The 13,498-nt window shown below is 32.6% G+C and overlaps 1 protein-coding gene across 1 annotated transcript; it reads left to right on the plus strand.

Annotated features, from left to right (window-relative positions):
- Positions 1-593: 593 nt before the first annotated feature.
- Positions 594-2,389, plus strand: LOC149159129 (WUSCHEL-related homeobox 12-like). The gene is made up of 4 exons (XM_089434194.1): positions 594-730; positions 1,164-1,688; positions 1,825-2,036; positions 2,243-2,389. Exons 1-4 carry the CDS (start codon positions 721-723, stop codon positions 2,387-2,389), a joined length of 894 nt encoding a protein of 297 aa, XP_089290320.1. The 5' UTR covers positions 594-720.
- Positions 2,390-13,498: the final 11,109 nt, after the last annotated feature.

Here is a 13,498-nt window from a genome sequence, read left to right on the forward strand (position 1 = left end):
CCAAATATAAGAAATATATAGTGTGACAATGATCACGGTTATACATTAAATATTAAATATGGCATGTTAACTTAAGTTAAAAGGCGTCGTTAATATTCCATAGACACCCTCTGCAAGAGAGTATTTTGGAGCCTCGGTTATAGACTGCCATATTGTTATTTGACTTTCAAACAATTTGTGTTCAGCCATTCAATGCCATCTGGATCATAGGTTACAGACAGCCACATTGTTATTTGACTTTCAAACCATTTGTGTTCAACCATTCATGCCCTCTGGGTCCTAGGTTATATTTTCATTTGACTTTCAAACCATTTGCACTCAACCATTCAATGCTCTGTGACTCCTAGGTCACAGACGGCCATATTGTCATTTGACCTTCAAATCATTGGCGTTCAACCAACCATTCAATGCCCTTATGTAACTAACTGCACCATGAAATCATTCCACCGTGAGCTAGCAGCTATTCAGTTATACTCATCACTATTTTCTTGATCATGGCATTTCTGGGTGCTTTATAAATTGAGAAATGTGATAGTGATCTGTTCTCGTTGAGTCTATAAATTGCAGGAGCAGCAACAAAGTAGCGGGTCAAAGGCAACTACGGCAAAATATCTCCTGCAGATCAGACCCGGTCCCTCCATTCGCACAATATGAATTCCAAAAAGCATTGGCCTAGAATGTTCCTGAAATCAAAGTCCAGAAACTTCTAATTTTTCAGCCATGAAGGTCAGCAATATTTTTCTCTTGCATGTCCAAACTAAATCAAGCTTGTATACACGGGAGTATACACATAGGGAGCTTGTAAACTGTAATTTGATAACGTTAAGTTGGGGGAATGGTTATTATTTTATGTTAATGATATAATTCTATAATATGTTGATAAATGTTGTTATAATGGCTTGGCATCTATGAATATGGTTTTGTTGTCTTACAGCCTTATTAACTCTTTAAGAGTATACCTTCCTCTAACCTAGTACCAACCTCACTCTAACTCTCTGACCGAAATAAAAACTATTTTCTTTAGGTTTTAAATTGATGTGCCATTTCAATTAAAAGTCGCATGTACAGTAAAAGATTAAGTTTTGATAGAATTTCATACCGTAATTGGCAATATTAGTAATAGAGATTTGATATTAGTTTTCATAAATATTTTTTCCATACAGCAGGTGCATTGTCACGTAATTATTTGCGGGAGAAGGAAACGAGCATGCCCACAACAAAGTCAAGATGGCATCCAAAACCAGAGCAGATCCAGATCCTGGAAGCTATATTCAGTTCTGGCGTGGTAAACCCTCCCAGAGAAGAAATAAAAAGGATCAGAGCACAGCTCGAAGAATTCGGGCAAGTTGGTGATGTAAATGTGTTCTACTGGTTCCAGAATAGAAAGGCCAGAGGAAAGCGAAAGCGACATGTCCAAGATGCACAAAAGTCTAAACCTTGCCCCAAGGGTGCAAAGACCACATCTTCAACTGCATCAACATCAACAACATCAACGTCAACATCAGTGCAGTCTAAACCTATAACGGTTGGAAATCAACCCCCCTCATCTTCTACTGTGCCAGTATCTTCATTGCCCGGGAACCATTACGAGATGCAGGTGAACCAAGAAATGAGCAATACTCAATGCAGTAACATGCAAGCATTAGGAGGGGCAGGGACAACAGGAAACAGCGGAATTTTGAATGAAGGTACATAGGCACTGATACTAGTGGAATAGTATTGTTACCATGTCTTAATTTCAAGCTGCCAACATATCATATACATATATTTGTGCTCTGTTGTGACACAATTGTTTTCATGTCTAATATTAAGCTCGGTCTGCAGGAGGTGTGCAGGAGGACTCCGTGACTAACGCTAACCGATCAATAATTGTATTCATCAATGACATTCCAATGGAAGTCCCCAAGGAGCCCCTGAACTTCAGGGCTTTCTTCGGGGATGATGCACTTTTACTCCATTCCACTGGCGAGTCGGTGCTAGTGAATGAATGGGGATTCACCTTGGAAGGCCTGGAGCATGGAGCTAAATATTTCTTGGTATGCTATACATATTCCTTATGTTCATTTATATGGAATCAGTCTTAGTATAATTAAGTCTCAAAAAATTAAATAAATATAGAAGTGTATTGGTCTGATCTGAGTGGCCTTATGGGTATATTTCTCGATATTAAATCTAGAAATGTATTGGTTTGATCTGAGTGGCCTTATGGGTACGTTTTTATTCTATTTTTGCAGATATGAAGGCTATTTTATCAATGGTGGATCTGCTTTCCTGGTTCAGCTTCTCGTTGAACACTGTTGCTTTTGCAGCAAAATTCTCTGTTACTGTTAGATTCGACACTTCGGATTTGATATATCGAGGCTATATGTTTTATTTATTTATAAATTGATATTTTATATTCTATGGTACCAAAACAAAAGGCCTGTGGCACTGTACGGCATTAGTTTAAATCATTTTTGTTATGCTATGGACCTCATCAGGATCACGGGGCCCAAAACTGGGTGGCTCACGTGCTGAATTATTAGTTTCTAGTAAACAATTCAGGTGCACAAAGTTTTAATTATGCACCTTCCAAATCCCTAAGTTTGAAGTATAATTCCTTGGAAACATGTGTGAACTGTGAAGTATAGGTTGAATCATAAACAAAAATAAATTATTACATTATTATTATGTTTCGTTATTTTTTATCAACCATGGTTGGTTTATCATAATTAGGGAGGATTAATAGATCATAATTGATTATGGTTGAATTTGGTTTATTATGTTTAAATATAGTAATGGTGGATAGTAGAGTATGGTTAATAGATCTTTGAGTTTGGGTGACTATGGTTGTTTATGTTAAACTAAAGTTGTTTATGATACCTTATAATTGAGTACGGTTGACCATGTCGCATATAGTTGATTGTGGTTGACAGTGGTTCAAGGTTGACCATGGTGTACTATAATTAGCCATGTTAATAATGGCCATGGTGTACTATAATTGGCCATGTTGATAATGATTAACCATGTTGATTATGGTTGAATATGTTGATGATGATTGACCATGGCTTGACCATGTTACACATTGCTGACCTTGGTTGAGTATGGTTAAATATAGTAAGTTATAGTTGACAATAGTTGACCTTAATTTCTAATTGAGGTTTTTGTGATCCATATTGAATTAAGAAGAAACTTTCAGTAGAAATCACATAAGAGCGTTTTTGTTCACACGTTTCAAACCATCTAGTGTGGTTCATCGTCAGGACAATATGAAGAGACGGATCTAGGCAAAAGCTTAAATAGAAAGCAATGTAGAGACACCTGGTTCAGATAACGGCTATAAAAATGGCTAGTTTATGTGTGTGTATGTGTCAATAATAAACAAGTAGTATATATATAACATTAATTATTAGTAATAGGTTAAATTTGAATAGAAAAAGAATAAAATAAAACAAAAGTCAAACTTTAAATAACAAGCTAGGTCAAAAAAATTAAAAGAAATCAAGACCCTATTACTAAATAAATGAATCAAGATCCTATAATAACTAAAAAATCCTTATTAATTTAATGAGAAAAATGCCAAAATCAAAAAATAATCATAAAAATAAAATTATAATTATAATTATAATTAAAGAAAGACTAAGAAACAAAGTCAACTATAAAATAAGGAGCCAAGGCCCTACAGATAATTCAAGAAATTAATAACTTAAATAAATTCTAACAAAAATCCAAGCTAAGAAAGATCAAGACGATAAAACTATACATAAACAAGGTGGTAAAAACCAATCCAAAAAACTTATTAATGAAAACTTTGGGAAACACCTCCTTTTTATCCAAGGGACCACTCACAAGATTGCGAAGATCTTAAGGAAACATAAGGTTCCCTCAGCCTTTAGGCCTCTAAATACCATCTGAAGTTCCCTAAGATTCGTCAAAGACTCGGTGGACCCTAAATAATTGAAAGGTGTTTATGTTACCCCTTGCTCTTGTGGGACTCCTTACATAGGTGAGACCAATTGCTCAATTAATCAAAGGATTCATGAGCACGCCACTGACATTAAGAATGGTAGGACCCGCTCCTCTACTTTGGTGGAGCATGCTGATAAATCTAAGTATCACATATGCATTGAGGGTGCCCAAGTCATTGCCAGGATTAGTCATTTCCATCATCGAAAATTTAGGGAGACCCTAGAAATTGAAAAAAGACCCAATAATTTGAATAGAGACGGTGGTTGGAATATTAGCATAAGTTGGGTCCCCATCCTATCTTCTTAATTTTTAATTTTTAATTTTTTTTATGTGTTTGTGTTTTTTGTTTCCCAAAGTTTTTGTTAATAAGTTTTTTGGATTGGTTTTTACCACCTTGTTTAAGTATAGTTTTATCGTCTTGATCTTTCTTAGCTTGCATTTTTGTTAGACTTTATTTAGGTTATTAATTTCTTGAATTATCTTTAGGGCCTTGGCCCCTTATTTTATAGTTGACTTTGTTTCTTAGTCTTTCTTTAATTATAATTTTATTTTTATTTTTATGTTTATGATTATTTTGGCATTTTGGCATTTTTCTCATTAAATTAATAAGAATTTTTTAGTTATTATAGGGTCTTGACTCATTTATTTAGTAATGGGTCTTGATTTCTTTTATTTTTTTACCTCGCTCCTTATTTAAAGTTTGACTTTGAATTTTTTTTATTCTTTTTCTATCCAAATTTAGCCTATTACTAATAATTAATGTTATATATATACTAGTTTATATATATATATTACTTATAAACTAGTCATTTTTATAGTTGTTATTGGAACCAGGGGTCTCTACATCGTTCTCTATTTAAGCTTTTGCCTAGATCTGCCTCTTCATCGTATCCTGATGATGAACCACACTAGATGGTTTGAAACGCGTTGGCAAAAATTCTCCTATGTGATTTCTATTGAAAGTTTCTTCTTAATGGTTGTCCTTGTTTAACTATAGTAGACTATAATTGATTAGATTTACAATGATTGATTATGTTTAACCATGCTTGACTATGTTGACCATGGTTGACAATGCTTAACCATGTAGATCATGGTTGACCTTGGTTTGACCATGTTTTCCCTTTGTTGTCCATAGGTGACCATGGTAGTCCATGTTGAGTATAGTTGGGCATGGTCAACCATGGTTGGTCATGGATAACCATGGTTGACTATGGTGAATATATATTTGACTATGGGTGAATATGGTTAACCAACCTTGTCATCATTTAACTATAGATGACCATGTTGACCATGTTGACCATGATTGAATATGGTTTTGTCATGTTTGACCTTGGTTGACCAGGTTGGCCATCTTGACCATGTTGACCATGGTTGATCATGTTGTCTATGGTCGACTATGATTGACCATGGATGACCATGGTTGACTGTGTTTGATCATTGTCAACAATTAGTTAGTCATGGTTAGCTATGGTTTTGTTTGTCACATTACAAATTTGATATTTATTCATTGCATTGTCACATTATTTTTTGGTCTAGTTACGATGTTGTTTGTTGTTCATCGTATTACAAAATATATTGTTGTTTGTCATATTTGCAATGTCATTTGTTGTTTATCACATTGTGATGTCATTTTTTGTTCATTACATTGCAATGTTTGTTGTTTTTTACATTGCGACGTCATTTGTTGTTCATGACATTGCAAAGCATATTATTGTCCATCACATTGCAATGCCAATTGTTGTTTATTACATTGTGACATCATTTCTTGTCCAATTGGAACATCATTTGTTTTCCATCACATTACAACATCATATTTTATTCATCACATTGTGACATTGTTTGTTGTTTGTCAGATTATGATGTTAAAATGTGATGTTGTTTGTTGTCCATCACATTGCAACATTGATTGTGTTAATCACATTGCGACTTCAATTTTCATTTATTAATAATTGTGTTAATTTCTATTAATTAATATATTGACTTCTACTAATATTTATTAATGTTTATTAGCATCTACTGATGTTTGTATATAAATGTTTACTAATGTTTAAACTATGTTCATACATTAATGTGTCTAATTATTCTTATGTATAGTTATAGTTATTGATGTCTAATATTTAGATCATTCTAGTTTTATGTATGGTTCTACTCTCATATTTAATTCAAAAGTTATCTCTCTAATTTAATAGAACAACCATTGAGTGTAATTTATTGATAAATCATATTTATATAAACCATTACTGAAGTGGTGGACTAATTTTTATATAGTTAATTACCATTATAATAGGCTAATAGACCTATATTTGTATTCATAGATATTAATATAATACTATATTATTTGATAAATCATATTCATCCTAGTGAACATTCATCCTTATCAAGGTTTATATATATAGATAAATACTATCTCTATTTTAATAAAATAATCATTAAATATCACATATAACTTATTGATAAACTATATTTATATATGACTTATTGGTAGACTATATATTTATATAAATTATTAAATAGTAATTAACTAATTTTTATAAAGTTGATAGATTAACAATATTAATGTTCATTATTAATATCCATGTTATATAACTATGTTTACTCTTTTTATATTAAGTTATAATTGTATGGTCTTTATAATGGAAGAACTTTATAACAATTAAGTTTATTGTTATTATTGAAAAAATTTATTGTTATTCTCCGTTATTGTTGTAAACAATGATATTGTTATTCTTTATAGTTATGGTAAAGTCTCTGGTTGTTATTATAATTATTATTGTGAAATTCTTTATAGTTATGGTAAAGTATCTGGTTGTTATTATAATTATTATTGTGAAATGTATTATTATTATTGTAAATGGAAAATTGTGTTGTTATGTTTATTTATTTATTATTGTAGTATAAATTTTATTAAATATGAATTATTATTGTAAATTATTATTTATTTTAATAGATTTATTTATAAAATTTACAATTTTTATATATTTATTAAAATTTTAATTAGAGTAAATATAATTAAATTTATTATAAATAAATTCTAATCACTTTATTTTAAAAAAAATAATTTCTATAATTACTTTTTATTTAATAAATTTTATTATTTTTATTGTTATTTTCAATAAAAAAATAAGCAATAATGGAAAACCATTGTAAATTTTTATTTACTCTATTCAATTTCTTCATAAAGTTTATTGTTTTTATGGTTATTTTCATTTATCACTGTTAATGTTATTCTTTGTGGTTTATCATAGTAAACCATGAAAATATTATTCTTTATAGTTTACTCCTCCATCACATCGTAAAGTGTAAATTGTATCTTGCTAAACTTATAAAATTTATTGTTCTTTATTGTTATTTTAGTTTATCATCGTAAACAACTATAATGTTATTCTCTATTGTTCCCTCGTTGTTATAATATTGTAAACTATAAACCAAATATAAATTCAATGTTAAACGAAATATCAATGTAAATATAGAAAAGTGCATTATCGAAATTGAATATTGAAATGAAATATTAACCTCTGTATTGAAACTTAAATGTAACTCCAGATAACTATTAAAAATTATATCATATAAAAATTTTGCTTCATACTTTAATGTATCAATTTTCCTACCAACATAATCAGCGTTACAAAATCATGATATGTTAAAAAATTAAACCAATAATCAGGTTAAAAAAGACAACGTATAATCATATAATAAATAAATTATAGTTATATCAAATTTGATAATCAAAGGCACATCACGTTAATTCCAATTCCATGTAATAGTGATAACAAACACAAAACGCTAGGTTGACAATCTACCCAACATCACTTAAAAATTAGCGTTGCAATCCACCACTATAAGCCTCCAACCATCACTTGAAAATTCAATTCCAATCCACCACTATAACCATTTCAAAGAATCTCAATTGTGGTGCAATTTCAAAGACTCTCAGTCCTGTTAATGCAATTTCAATTGCAATATTTGTGGGATGACTTTAGTATGGTGCCATTGCAATAGCTCCAATAATTTAATAAATTAACATGGAAGTCAAGATGGACTTTAGATATATATCTATATATATGTATGTATGTATGTATGTATGTATGTACATACATACATACATATATAGATATAATGCTGGAAAGGTTGTTTAAAAATTAGATAAATTTTATATATGAATACTTTCATAATTTAAAGCACAGGATATCAAATATTTCAAAATGTAAGCATACAATACTACCCAACATTCACCATAGGACCTCTTCTATCTAACATGCACACTCTACGGCTCTTCTTGGCACAACATCAAAGGCCCTTCCATTTCCTTTCATATGGCTAAGGTCCAAGAAATTTATACTATCCACCTATGCTAGAATAGGAAGTTGTCCTTCATTAAAATTTCAATTTTAATATTAATCAACTGAAATCTGAAAAGGTCAACTAAAATTTGGTCACTAAATTACCATATGGTTTGTTTATAGCTTGTTTAGTAAATGTGTTTAATAAATTTTCATCCATATGATTGTTTACTAATGAAACTAGTGAAGGTGCAAAGATTTTACTCACTAACATTGTTGCAACCACTACTATATGTTTTTAATGCTAGTAACAAAATGTCAAACCTAGGAGAAATATGGAGAAACCCTTTTCATATGTGATTAGCTTATTACTTTTTCTTTCTTAAATTATTTATTTGTATTTTTATAGAGTTTAAGCAGAAATTGCATAAGAAATAACACCAGTAAAATTACTGCAAAATGATTCCAAACACTAAAATTCCAAAAGCCACATATATATATGACATTCTCTTCCTTTTAAAAAGAGATGAGACATTCTATTCACGAACAAAATTGACATTAGATATATATGTGAAACAAACTCGACATCATATCTATATATATATATATATATATATATATATATAGATATATAGATATATATATATATATATATATATATATATATATATATATATATATATATATATATATATATATATATATATATATATATATATATATATATATATATATATATATATATATATATATATATATATATATATAAGACTTTAACTTCACCATAAGCTTTATAGCTGGCGCGAAGATGCGAAGTCCGCCTCCAGTAACCCTAGGACTTCCAACTTTGTACCGATTGTTCAATAGCATTTTGCTCATGTCAGTCGCAAAGGTTCTTAGAGATCGGATCTGATTTGGGGAAGAATGTTTTTTCAACTTCCCCCTAGGCATTGTAACCCAATCAAGATTGTGAGCCTTCCAGATCTGAGTTTTTTCCAAAAGTTCATTTTCGAGTTGTAAGACCTAAAAAAAATTGTTTTTCACTGGCCGACCGATCGTGATGGCTAGTCTGGCCCAAGATAGCTAGTGCTCTCAAGAGGTCATGGATTTCAATATCTTAGTGGAAAATGGCCCTAAGTTTCAAAAGGCCCTTCTTCCAAGTTTGTGAACAAGATTGATGAGATCCCAAAAATTGTGATCTAGACTCCTCAAGCAAGATCAAGGGCTCTTCAACTTGTAAATTGGGGTTTGATTGGGCAATTCAAGGGTCTATGGCCCTCACCTTGATCTATCGGATCTTACATAGAAACAAACTAAAATCCCAAGATGAAGGGGGAGGTGGTTTCCACTTTGATCTATTGGATCTTAAATAGAAACAAACTAAAAGCCCAAGATGAAGGGGGAGGTGGTTTCTTCCTTTGTAGAAAAGGGTTTTTTAACATTTTATTTTGAACTCAAGGAAGATTGAGATTTGATTTTCAGAAGTAGGGCTTGATCCATGGAATCCAAACTTTAACCTCAAGGTCAAGGTCAAGGTCAAGTTGCTGGAATGATGTCACCTTTAGACTCATTGGAAATTATTTGGGAAAATTGTGATATCCTCATAAACATTATGGGATAGGTCAAGTTGCTAGAATGATGTCACCTTTAGAGAGCTAGGTCAAGTCGCTAGAATGATGCCACCTTTAGAGGGCTAGGTCAAGTTGCTAGAATGATGTCACCTTTAGAGGGCTAGGTAAAGTTTCTAGAATGATGCCACCTTTAAACTCCTTGGAAATTCTTTGGGAAAATATCTTGACTGTGCAAAACCCCATGAAGGCTTATTTGCATGTGCCTGAACTTTTGTTGAATTGGATTTCGAGGAGGGGCTTCCGACAGCAATAAATTGTTGCATGGATGATAAGACATACCTCCAGGAAGTGGATTATGACTAAATCCCATTCAAGTGCCAAATTTTCCATGAATATGGAAATTTTACCAGAAATTGAACCAAATCTCCAACCACTCAAGAAAATCAGAGAGAACAAGGGGATGAATGGTAGCAATCTAAGAGAAGAAGAGGCCCCAATAGACAGAACAAACCTCAACAAGGAAAACCAGCACAACATACCAAAGGCACGTCAAATACCAATAATTCCATTGCAAATAAGGAAGGTTTTAGCCAATCAAGAAGTTGCAAAGTTGAGTCCAAAAAATATGAAAAACTATCATATCTAAACAAAGAAGAAGGCCCCTGCAGAAAGTTTCAAATCCATCTCTTCAAGCTACCTCCCATCAAAGTCCTGAAAAAACCTCAGCTAAGGAGAACAAGCCATTAGAAGACTCCCATAACTCCATGGATGACTCGTCGAAAGAAGAGAAAGACACTTATCACTCCTCAAAGGAAGATACAAGCATGGTTCTGATAGCCAACCCAGCCGATGAGAAATCATAGGCTAAAAAAACTAAATGAATAGAAAGAAATATTTGGTGCACTGGGAGGAAAACTAATAGGGAAATCCAAAAGGAACAAGCATAAAATGACAAAGAGATGGGATACCAGAGCACTATCACTTATCAATTAGAAAATATTGGAAGTAAAGAAGGGAAAAAAGGTTCAGGAACAAGGCCCTTGAAGGTGGAAACTCAACCTAAGAATAAGTAATGAATAATATTGTCTCCTGGAATTGCAGGGGCTTCAGAACTAGCAAACGAATAGAAAAAGAAAAATATTTGATAATTAAATAAAATCTAGTTGTTTCCCTCTTCGAGGAGACAAAAATTAATGAGAGAGATCTCTCATCCAAACAGAAGAATATTTGGAATAAAAGCCTTCACCTTATAGTCAGTTCTCGGGGTGCATCAAGAGGCTTATGTACCTTATGGGACCTTGATCAATTAAGTTCTTGAACATTTGTAAGCCACAACATTGGATAGTGACCTCCTTCAAAATTTTGGCCCTCAATCAAGTATGCACTGTGATTAACCTTTGCAATCCTATCCATTTTAAAGAAAAGCAAGAATGTTGGCAATCCCTTATGGATTTAAAAAAAATAGGATATGGAGATAATTTCATTATTGGAGGCGATCTCAATACGATCATCCATTAGAAGGAGAAGAGAGGAGGATTTGTAGTTAGATATCATTTCCAAGAATATAGGGAAGATCTTATAAACTCCTTGCACCTAATAGATATTAACCCCCCTGACTCTGCTTCACTTGGAATAACAAGTGGTCTAGATCTGGGCACAAAGTAGCGAGATTATATAGGTTCTTGGCCTCTGAAAAATTCCTCTCTTTGAACCTAGTTCTTCAATCCCTTATCCTCCCTTGGAATGGATCTGATCATAGTCTTTTCTCACTTAAAATTATCCCCTCTCTGAATTATGGCCCTATTCTCTTTTTATTATGAGCTCTCTCGCTCCAGTCTCCAGGGTTCTCAGAGGTTTTCACATCTTCCTGGTCGCAATGGGTGGATGGCAACCCAATCTGTATTTGGGAATCCAAAATCAAGAGCTCAAAAGGGACATCAAGCAATGGCTAAAAAATAGGAAAAAAGACAACCAAATCTCTTGTATAGCTATAGAAAAAAAAAGAATATATTCATACTCAAATGGAGACAAAATATGTCTCATAGGATCCGTTGCAATAAGAAGTGAAAACATTCAATTCTTACCACACTCTTCTAAAACATGAAGAACAATTATGGTGTTTAAAATCATGAAGTGTCTAGTTAAAAGTAGGAGAAAGGAATACAAATTCTTTTCATAATCAAGCAAAGAACGGGGAACATAAAAATAACATCTTAGAAATCCAAGTTCAAGGACAAAAGCTTGACGATTTCCAAAAAATCCAAGAGAGTGTATGACCACTTCAGCAATATGTATAAATCCCTAGACCAAATAAACAAAGAAGCAAAGATTTTCATGCTACACCATGTTCTAGAAATAGTTACAGAAGAAATGAATTCTCTTATTATATCTCCCCTAATGGTCCAAGAAATAAAACAAGTTATTTTTCATTCCATCAAGATAATGCTTTAAGCCCATACGGTTTCCCTGCCCTCTTCTATCAGTGATTTTGGGATTTAATTCAAAAGGATTTGGTCAGAATGATTGGATATTAACTCAAGAATATTTTCGTGGGAGGGGGAATAAACTCCTCTTTCTTGTTCCTTATCCCAAAGAGGCAACCCCTCCTCCTTTGTCTCATCCCGTTTTCCTCTGTAATGTTTCCTATATGATAATATTTAAACAATTGGCAATGCAACTCAAGAAATTTCTCCCCTACATTATCTCTGATAACCAAGGAGGGTTTGTTCCAGGAAAGCATATTATAGATAATGTTATTATGATCCAAGAAGAAATAGATTCCAACTGGAGAAAATGTGATCAAGGCATGACTATAAAACTTGACATGGAAAATTATTTTGATAGGCTCAATCACAGCTTCCTCTTCAAAGTAATGAAAAAAATGGGCTTTCATGAAAGGTATATCCAATGGGTGGATCTTTGTATTACCTCCCCTTGGATTTCCCCTCTAGTCAATGAGAGGGGATCTCATTTCTTTAAGGCCTCCCGGGGACTTAGGTAAGGATGCCCTCTCTCTCCATTTTTGTATATTATAAAGGTCAATTATCTGAGAAATCATTTGGAGCATGAAAGAAGAACTGATTGGTTGTTGGGAATTAGATTCTTGTCTAGCATCAAAAGTATTAGCCATGGCCAATTTGTAGATGATATGATCCTGCTGGGAGGAGTATCAGTAGTGATATCCAAAATATATAAAAGGATCTTGGACAAATTCCTTACATCTGCTAGACGAATGGTAAATGATGCTAAATCTCAAGTTTATTCCTAGAACATCAACACAAATTGTCAAAATAAAATTGCAGACATGTTGGGTTTTAAGGTGGTGGCAACTTGGAAGGATTTCAAGTACCTGGGAATTCCAATTTGTTTAAATAAATATTCCTCTACGCCATGGAATAACATCTTGGACAAAATAAAAAAATAAAATGGAGAATTGGGGATCTTGGTGGCTTAATCTGGAAAGTAGGGTCATTCTCTCCAAAAACCTGAAACCTTAGAAATGGAGAATCAATCAAGTTGTGGGAGGACTCAATTCTCCATCATAGGTTGTTAGAGCAAGAGGAGGAACTTCAGCCCCTTATGGACACTCTATGACAGAAAGGTATGATCACTCTGACCCACATATATCTTTGGAACATTGAAGGTATTTGGATGGATTGGAATTTGGGGGAACTCCCAAACCACATTAAGCCTCTCGGT

The sequence above is a fragment of the Pinus tabuliformis genome, chromosome 5_2 (genome assembly GCF_031772625.1).
Source record: "Pinus tabuliformis cultivar Carrire ecotype Pingquan chromosome 5_2, CPIR1, whole genome shotgun sequence".
In the NCBI taxonomy this organism is placed as follows: Eukaryota; Viridiplantae; Streptophyta; class Pinopsida; order Pinales; family Pinaceae; genus Pinus; species Pinus tabuliformis.